General features: G+C 44.2%; 1 protein-coding gene across 3 annotated transcripts in view; it reads left to right on the top strand.

The window, feature by feature from the left end:
• The window catches only part of kat6a (K(lysine) acetyltransferase 6A), a 30273-nt gene that overhangs the window by 7776 nt on the left and 12490 nt on the right, over positions 1 to 10007 (top strand). For all 3 annotated transcript variants that reach the window (XM_017414633.3, XM_017414629.3, XM_017414631.3), the window contains exons 3-6: positions 7181 to 7289; positions 8430 to 8545; positions 8952 to 9033; positions 9445 to 9559. In XM_017414633.3, coding sequence (XP_017270122.1) covers positions 7181 to 7289; positions 8430 to 8545; positions 8952 to 9033; positions 9445 to 9559 — 422 coding nt within the window. The remainder of the gene's footprint in view (positions 1 to 7180; positions 7290 to 8429; positions 8546 to 8951; positions 9034 to 9444; positions 9560 to 10007) is intronic.

The raw sequence follows: 10007 nt of genomic DNA, 5'->3' as shown, positions 1-10007 counted from the left end.
GGTAACGTCGAGCTCACCTGCCAGTAAGTGCAACATCAGCGGCGTCTGACTTAGGAGTGGCTGTGCGAGGCCCCGTTTGTGGCTAACCTCGCCACCCGGCAAATGGAGCCAGTGTGTTGAGCAGCTGTGGGAGGCAATGGCTTTGTGCTCGCTGGCTAACCTCGGCCATTAAAAACCTAACAAAAAAAAAAGTTTTTTCTGGAGGGAGCTGCTCAGTCACAGCTCCGGGTCTCCTACTTCAGACATGCCTTTAAGTTATATAGCGTGGTTATTGTCAAGTTCGTTATTTTGCCGGTGGTACTACGGGAATGTCCGATTTGAAATGTTTTATTTAACTTTTATATCCCATCAGTGGGTGTCCCAAGAACATTCGTGTTGGTAAATGGGGCAAGGTGGCTATTAGGAGTGGGCGTTAAAATCTGTTTTTAGATACACCGCAGACAGGGAAGATTCAAAGGATTTTCAAATGTCAAAACTTTTTTTTTTTTTTTTATGTTAATCTGTGCTGCCATTTTAAGAGTCAGCACAGTGCTGTTTGTCCTGGATGAGTTACTGCAGCTTCTTGTAGAATATATTTCTGTAAAAAAAAAAAGTTTAAGTTTCATCACATAACTTCCTTTAATAATGACATTAATTCAGTTTGAATTGTGTATTAATTTCACAATGTTTTCCCATGGTGTTCTTAGGTTTAAGTTAGAATTGATGCTAATTGTGGGTGAACTGTGTGATTAGTAGTTTTTTTTTTACATTGTGTTATTGTGCACTCTTTATTAGGCATGGAAATATGTAAATCAGTGTTTATTTATGGAAAATAAGCCGTAGTCATTTAAAGTAAATCTAAATGCACCGATAATGGTTTTAGAATCGCACTGCAGCCTCTCTGAATCGAAATCGAATTGCAGGGAGGGGGCGCCCTATAAATCCCTAGCCATGGTGGCTACAGGTGCTGAGATGATCAAATGATCCCTTTTCATGACGAAGTCCACTTGTAAGCATGCTGTCTGTGCCGGTTACATGCCCTGTAACAATGATGAATGTGCTGCTGGTGGGGGCTGCCATAAAGACAGTGGTGGTAGGGTGGGTGGTGGTGGAGGGTGCGGGGGCTAAGATAAAGCTCCCATGTTAATGAGCTCCTTGAGCTGGAAGGAGACAAGGACAACAGCAAAGCGTTTCTCCTCCTTTTTTGTTTTTCTCCTCCAGTAATACCATCTCTTCCCCGTCTCACTCTCCTGTCCTCTCTGTAAATCAGAGAGGTCAGCATGAAAAGGAAAACTGGGCCACAATCTGTTTTCTCTCTTTAACTTATCAACCCACAAACAGTGTCAGATAAAGCAACATGTGGTCTCTATTTATTTAGACAAAAAAAAAAAAACCCAAACTTGCTTATCCTGAGGCACAGGCAGCAGGATTTAAGGACTGCGTTTGACTACGCTGATCTATAAAATACAAGTGGGTGTGTCAGGTGGGTCTGTTTTGTTCTCACCTGTTGTTGCCTTTCGTGCTGGGTGTGTACGCATAAAGAAACCTGTTACTCGTAAGACGGGTTTGTGTGCAGCTGCGGTGCTGTTTGAACGCCTCGCAGTCAGTCAGCGCGGCGAGTTGCAAACAGTCGCCACAAGGCGTGCCGTTCTGGCTTCGGCAAAGATTTTGCTCCTCAAAATCCTTACGTTTGTGGCTGGATGGATTGGGAGGGGGGTAGAGCTCATGCCAAAACATTCGAGTGCCGGCTTAAAATAGATCGACGCGCGCACCTTAAGTAAAATGTCGGCTGCGGCACTGGAGTCAAAACTATCAGCCGCTGGGAGAAATTTCTAGAGTGTGGCTGTGGTGAAGCGGTGCTCCTGGCAACGAGCGCCGTCCGAGGATAGAGAAAGGGTGAAAACGGGAGAAAGAACAGCCCTCTGGAGGATTGTGACGGCCGTGTTTTGCAGTTCCAATATCCCTGTCACAGAAGGAGGATTAGCTTTTCATTTTTTTTTTAGTATCTGCTGGGGATTAATTTACAGTGGCAGCTAGTAACTGAAGTCCCACTGTAGCCCGTGTTCATGAAAGGCGACGCTCGCCGGCTCCCAGCTTGTGTTTACTCGAGCGCTCGCAGCGCAAGTGCTCCCAGTTGACCTCCTCCGGCAGGGAAGGGGTTAAGCGTCAGGAATGATTGAGGTGTTGGTCATACAGCAGGCTGCTCGGAGGACTGCTGCTGCCGATTTTCTCTTTCTTTACGCTTTCCATCTCCTTCTCACTCATGCCCTCTGGATTGTTATTTTTGTCCTCACTCCCCCCCCATTTCTCCTCCTCCTCCTCCTCCTTTCTTGTTTCTGACTTTCATTCCTCATCAGTGCCTTTGTTGGCTTCATTCTGTTCAGCTCGGGAGTTATTTTCATGCGTTCAGATCACACAGAGGATCGGTAATGATTTGTTTTTCTTTCGAATTAGCTTTCGCCTTCTCTGTCATTTAAAAAAAAAAAAACAAACCCTCCGCTCGTACGTTTCTCCACTGCTAAGCCTCAACACATCCCTGCTTATCTGCGTCTTTCCTCACCTCTTATTCTTCACAACCCTCCCCTCTGTGTTTACCTCTTACTCCCCACCACCACCACCACCTCCGCCATCTCTGCTCTTTTCCTTTTTGTTTCTCAGGCGCTGCGCTGCGTTAGGTGGGTAGGGGGTAGCAGGGGGGGTGTTGGAAGCAGCCTGAGTTAGAAGGAAATGAACCCAATAAATCACACTCCTGTCCCTGTCTCCTCCCTGCCAGGACAACCTGCGTCCCTGGCTCTCTGCAGCTACACTGTTGTGTTGCGGGAAACTGTATAAAGTCAACAAATTTCCACTGTGCGTGATATTTTTTTTGTTGTCGTCGAGTAGCAACTGTGCATTTTAAACATTACGACTTTGGATGGCGTGAAAGCCCAGCAGACTTGTTTCCACAGATTATTTGCATTGACACAAGGGTCATTCTGAAAAGGCTGGCTTTAAGGTCACAAGGTATACCATGGCGTTCAAAAGTCACAGTGGCAAAACCACTAAATGGTCCCGTTGCTCTGAGCTGTCATTCAGTTGTGTACGGTGGCCAAAACAAAAAAAGGAAGTGGATTGGTTGTAGGTTTTAACTGGTGGATAACCCAGTTGGTCATGGTGGTGTCTACCACAGGAGCAACACCCGTCTGTCTTTTGTTCGGAAACAAACGTTTGCGACAAGCTATAGAGGTTAGCATGTTAGCCGGTGGAATAAATACAGCACAACCGAGGCCACCCCTCAACGCAACGTTACAAACAGCAGAGAAGAGGTAACATTTTGTGCAAAAGACACATTTACTTTAGAGTCACACACAAATGGATTTGTCGCAGTAGTTTAGTTTGTAACTCGTGTGTGTGGAGCTGATAAGAAATGAAGAGAACAGCTCTAACTTCTTATTTCTTTTAAAGGGAAACGCTGAGTACGAAACAGTCGACCAAACAGATACCAGTCCCTTAAACGGATCGGTTCATCTCCTTGTTGATTGGCATATTTATGTGAAAAGGCGCCTGCAGTGTCATTAAAACAAGCTGCTCATGGGCAATTACGGTATAATTGAAAAATTAATCTGAATACCTGTAAATAAATACATAACAAAAAAAGTGTTGAACTTCAATATCATTGTAAATAAATAATAATAATAATTAAAAAAAAAGCTGAATATAAATTGGTTTAAAATCTGTCCTGGGTGCAGGAAAAAGCTACGATGTGTCACGTTCTCTCTGTCTCCGTTTTTCTATCTGTGCATTAAAAGAAAATAACTATAAATAAGTGTGATTATAACTGTGGTTAACTGTTAGTGTTGAGTGATGTTTTCCAAACGGTTACATAACAGTATTTCTACTGGGATGGTGCAGTGAGGCTAGTGGGGCAGCAAGTTGGTATCCTCGCGGGGAAGACCCGCTAATAAATAACAGCTTACAGTGTTGATTCTTTACAATGCAGCTTTCCCCTCATTTAAACTCGACAGAGCATTTACCGTCGGCTCTGTTTCCTGCTCGCATCGCAGCTGAAACCATCGGAGTGCAACACATCATTGCATGCAGGTTTCACAAACTGCAGCCTCATAAAGGAGTAAAACAACAAGTCTCTGTAACTAGAGCAGCTTTACAATCTAGGATCATAAATTGGAAACATATTCTGTTCCTCTGACACCTAAGCTCCACAAGGCTGAGTGCTTTTAGTTTTGACACTATAAGTTTTATATTTCCTGGGTTTCCCCCGGAAAAGAGGCTAAGGCTGGTGGTAGGCGGCCGATCGCCGGCCGGCTGTGATTTAGTAAAAAAAAAAAAAAAAGATTAAAGTTGACAGGAATGTGGAAAATATGGCTATTTATTATGTGATATTGTAAGATATTTGTGTCAAATATTTACACAACTACAGTTTTACAAAAAGGCACTTTTGAAATACTTTTTAAACAAAAAAATACAGTTAAAAGTAATTGATTGCACCTAATTTGAATCCTAATTTAAGTCACATTTACAAATAAATAAAATTACCATAAATGAAAAAGTGCAAACAAGGCACCAACACATGTTTCACGTTAAGGCCAATGAATAACAACAGAGAGATGCTGTACTGTATTGTGCTTTTTGTGGCACAGGCTGCATGTTGGATCACTAAATGTAGCAACAAAACAAAGCATCTAATGCTGAATTTAATAGAATAATTTTACTGTTAAACAAGGATAAATTAGCTTGCATCATATTAATATTTTCACCAAGTACAAAACATGCTTACCATATTCGGTCTTGTAAAGCCACCCGCTGAATTTCGTCTCAACTAACCATTTTTGGTTAAACCCGCTCATTCGATGTTTATTGCTGCGGCTCCGAGGACCTGCTAAACGAACATGCTAGGCAGGCTTGCCACCGAGCACAAAAAGAGCATGCTCAAGTAAAACCAGGTTTGTTATGTCTAAATTAAGCATGAAAATAAAACAAAGTTTAACGGGCACTTCTCGGGTTGTGGTCTCAATCTGAATCTTTCTTTTGTTGGGAAAGCTGTTCGCTCTAATACAACGTGTGAAGCAGACCAAACGTATGAGTTTGGCCTGCTGAAAAGCTCCACTTTATTGTCATCCGATTATAGAAAAAGCTTCCTGTCCTTTTGTTTTACATCCTCCCATATGGCTGTTGGCGAGCACCGGCCCAGATGTCACGCGAGTCGTTTTCCCACATGTGTCTTTTCTCGCTTTTTTCTCGCCTTCTCTCTGCGTTGACCCTTTCACGCTGTCCTCCGTGACATGGGCGCTCACTTCTCGAGGACACGCCGTGCCTCGCTTCGCGTGTTTTTCTGATTAAAAGGCTTCGCTGGGGTTTGCGTTCAGGCCTTGGAACTTGTTTGGAATGTCCCCCTCTCCTGGTGACACTTCCTGCTACTAAAGTGACTTTGAACGTGTTTGAGGTTTGCACACATGGAAGAAATCACTCCGTTTGATTAAATGCAGCTCTCCATTTCGCACTGTTTGCTAAAACAACATTTATTACGTGTAACTTCACTGTGATTTGTGCTTATTATTGGGTTTCCGAGCACTTCACATGCAGGGCTGCCATTAGTAGGCTGTTAGTCTTTAGTCCTTATGTCTGCATTGTGCTGGAAGGGTATTAAACTTACTGTAATAAACCTTCAATTCAGGTATTTGAAAAAGAATGCAGTAATACATTGTTTAGTGTTTTTTCCCCCCAAACAAAACGCATTTAAATATGCCAATAATGCTACAGCCCCATGATTTCTGCAACACAAAAAAGGCGGACAGAACCAAAAAAGTTGACGTTAAAATTGGCCTAAAACATGGAGCATTACTAATATGTGGATGGAATCGAATGAATCTGGGTTTTCCTAAACCCACATTTTGGCATTCACTGTGAACGGGACTGTTCTGGCCGCTGCAGCATCCGACGTTTATTTTATTTATCATTTTTATTTGATCCTACTCTTTAAAACCCCAATTAAAGGTAATTCTCTGCATGCTTCCTGTTAGCACACAAACATACACGTGAAGCCATCTCAGGCACCCAAGGAGCAGCTGGAGGGTTAAAGGGGCCTTGCTCAAGGGCCAATGAGGGTCGAGGCAGATGTGGGCGCTTCACCTTCCCTACCCAGATATGAACGTTTCGGAGTATTTACCCTTTGAACTGAGATGTTATCAATCCACCACATAATGAGACACATTAGGTGAAAAAAGACAGATTTCATAGGGCCCTGCAATTCTTTGTTGGACTCACTGTGAGGCAGGAAAATATAGAGAATTCTAACCATGATGCAGACATGAGCGTGATTGTCCTGTAACTGCATAAACAGGATTTATTCTTTAATTTGACAGCCCTGTTCACATCACCATACACAATTACTGTAGAATAATAATAATAATAACACTAAAACCATTCAAGTTCTTGTGGTAGTTAATGCCACGGTGAACCGTTTGTGTGTGGGTTCGGAGCTGTACGCTAATTAAATGCTCTACAAAATTTGTAAGTGCTCTGTAGCCATAATGCAGTCTACACTGATTTCTCTCCTCTCTGGTGTGTGTGTGTGTGTGTGAGACGTGCACCTGCAGCATGTGAAGAATGTGATCCTCCGGCGTCGTTGGTCACAGTTGTTCCGTTTGACGGGTCAAGAATCAGCCCGCTCTTTTGTTTTCTTAGCTCTGCGCGTCTGAATGAACCACTGTTGTGTGTTTTTGGACTCTCCACCTGCTCACGCGGTTTTGCGCATACAGTGGAGACGCTAAGGAAGGCACCGCAGCCCCAGAACGGAGTCTCTGACCCCGCGTTTCAAGAAACGAACGCCGAACGGGAACCGGCCGCAGGGGAAGTGGCCGCCTCCACCAGTCAGCCGAAGGAACCGAGTTCCGGTTTGTGATCGAACGGCTCATGGGCGAGCGGAGGCACCGACGCGTAATGGCGACCTCCACCACGCCTCGCCACATAGGTCACACATGCTCACACGTCACCGCAGCCCTCACGCTTCCTCGTTATCCTAAACTAGCTGCTGTCGCGGAGGCGCGCTCTGCGGCGTCGACACAATCTTCAGTCCGCTGTCGGCTTCTTAATCTACACAGCTGCAGCCAATGCACAGGACTAACCACGTCGTTTCCATTTGTACTGTGAATTGTGTTAAGCCGACTGACGGTCTCAACTTTCTCTCCTCTGTCCCTCCCCTCAGCCGGTGGCAGAGCCCATCCCCATCTGCAGCTTCTGTTTGGGGACCAAGGAGCAGAATCGTGACAAGAAGCCCGAGGAGCTCATCTCCTGCGCCGACTGTGGCAACAGCGGTGAGTGTGAAAACCTGAACTCCTAACTGGTTCATTTGGACACTTTTTTTTTTCCTTGTTCCCCCACAACAATCACACGGATGCGCTTGGCTTACTCGCACACTGTAATAATTTTATCGCCACTGCTGTTTGCAGTTTACAAACAAACCAAAGCATAAACATTCCCAGGCTGGAGATGAAAACTCGGCCGTGTACGGTTCTTCCGTCTGAGACTTCCTGTTGCGTCTCTTGCTCCTCAGCTGACACTTCAGATGCTTTAAGTCTTTCCACAATAACTGACAGCAACACTGCTTCCCTCTCCTATTGTTTAATTGCAGGGTGTTTTTTTTTTTTTTTTGTAGCTTCTTCGGTGATTACACTTCAGCTAACACCTCCAGCTCAGCCTGTCACACTTTGACAAATCACGCAGCTCTCCAGTGCTCGAATCTGTGCTGCAGTCGCTGCTCAAGTCTGTACTTTTTATCCCAGTCAGCAATCACCTTTAGCTTTTTTTGCTTAACTGCCATTTTAATGGCTTTAACTACCTCTGCTACAATTTGCCACTGCCTTGTCAACTGTTTTTTTTTTGTGTCTCATTTGGTCAAAATTGCTTCCCCCCCCTATGAGCAAACTGTGCTGTTTTTCTTAACTCTTTTTGAAGCTGTCGGTGTTACCTTCCATGTTGTATTGCCATCAGCTCTTGTTTCGGGGATAAAATGATTTGTTAACATGAAGCAGGAAATATTTACTCAATTAAGCCCTTTAGTTTTGCATTTTGATTGGCTCTCTGAAAAAGATGTTGCTTCTTTTTTTTAGATACGAGATGTGGAATTTGTGCGATTAAATGCAGAGCAGTGGTAGTGTGTTTTCTCTGCCCTCAGCAGGTTTTTGTCCCAGTCAAGGCCCCCCCCCCCTTTTTTTTTAATTTTCTTTTGCTCGCTGCTCCTCCAAGAGAGCCTAAGCACAGCTCTGACAGATTGTCACTTTTGTTTGAACACTCACTTTGCAGCCAGGTTTGCTTCAACGAGGGCTTTCAATATCCCCCCCCCCCTCCATTTGCAAAGAGGCAAGTGTGTCAGAGAGCTGTCAGTCGGCGGTGATCAAAAAGCTGCGTGTGATGTTGACGCGCTTGTTTTTATGTATGTGTGTGTCTACCTGCAGGCCACCCGTCCTGTCTAAAGTTCTCCCCAGAGCTCACGGCGCGAGTAAAGGCTCTGTGGTGGCAGTGCATCGAGTGCAAGACTTGCAGCAGCTGCCAGGATCAAGGAAAGAATGCGGTGAGTGGATGAACAAACATGGCGGACTGGCAGCCAGACAGCATCTCCGACTGCTCTCGCCTTCACTCCGGTGCCAGATTGTGTTGCTGATAGACATATCTGTGGTCCTGGGATTGAGCTATTTTTATCAGCCTCTGCAGGCTTTTCTTTTGTCTCGTGGAGCGAGGAGTCATTTGTTACGAGTGTTTGCTGAAGTGACTTAACAGTGAGAGAAAATGCACAACTTGCTCCAGTGGAATGATGTATGATGACAGAGACAACTGCACTAATGTTAATGCTCTTTTTTTAAGCATCAATATATTAAAAGTCTTCTTAAAGTTATATCTACATGAATGGACATCAAACAGCCTGATCCGGTAGCAGAAAGCAGCAGAAATGCATCTAAAGCTGATGTTTATCTGTGCAGGACAACATGTTGTTCTGTGACTCATGTGACCGGGGCTTCCACATGGAGTGCTGCGATCCTCCTCTCACACGGATGCCAAAAGGTAAATAACCAGGACCTCCTGGTTTAACGAACAAGTTCTTTATAACCATCTGCAACACTGACGGTTTCATCAGACGGCACTCAGGGTCCTCATTTTTTTAATTCATACATGTTTTTGAAAAGTAAGTAAAGAGCTTCTCTGCATATGCATCAAGTAAGAAGGCAATTCTAAACAGTACATGTGGCAGAGGGCTGTAATCCACCTCTCCAAATTCAGCTTGTGTATAATTTACATCTGAAAGACTGTACAAGACTCCTAAATTATCACCTCATGTTCCCAACATGGTAGCTTTAAAAGGTTGAATTAAATATGAATTGGGGGGGGGGTGCTTTAATGAAGGTTAATGGGGGTTAAATCGTCTCCCGAGCTCCAGCTGAAACGTCTCCCACGCTCCTTCTCGTTCCGTCTCAGGCATGTGGATTTGTCAAATCTGCCAGCCCAGGAAAAAGGGAAAGACACTTTTACACGAAAAGGCGGCGGAAATCAAACGGCGCTACAACGCGCCACTGGGGCGGCCCAAGAACAGGTACCGGCCTTCATTCACGTTCACATTCACAAAACTATAAGAGGGAAAATAACTGCTCCAACACACTCTGTGCAATCACCTCCTTTTGTTTTTGTTATTGTATTAATTCTAAGTTTAGGTTATCATCAGGTGGATGTTATGCTCTTTAGTTTTAATTGATTTTCATTACATAAAGTAAAAAAAGAAGACCGTAGGGAGTGAAACTATATAAATCTTTTATTGGTTATGCCAGGGGAAAAAAACTAATAAAACTCAGTGAATTTAATATGGCTTCAAAGCAAAGTATTATTGGGTTTGTTGGAGAATGTGCACAGGGTGGATTGATTTAACAGGACTTGATGTCCTTCTTGTCTGATTGAGTTTTTAATTCCGAACGATTCCTTGCTGCTTTGTTTTACCTTCTTAAATGATCTCAACGAGACCCCTGACTCTTCTCCCCCCCCCCCCC

The sequence above is a fragment of the Kryptolebias marmoratus genome, linkage group LG1 (genome assembly GCF_001649575.2).
Source record: "Kryptolebias marmoratus isolate JLee-2015 linkage group LG1, ASM164957v2, whole genome shotgun sequence".
NCBI lineage: Eukaryota > Metazoa > Chordata > Actinopteri > Cyprinodontiformes > Rivulidae > Kryptolebias > Kryptolebias marmoratus.
The sequence above is the reverse complement of the archived record's forward strand: the minus strand, read 5'-3'. Positions and strand labels throughout refer to the sequence as shown.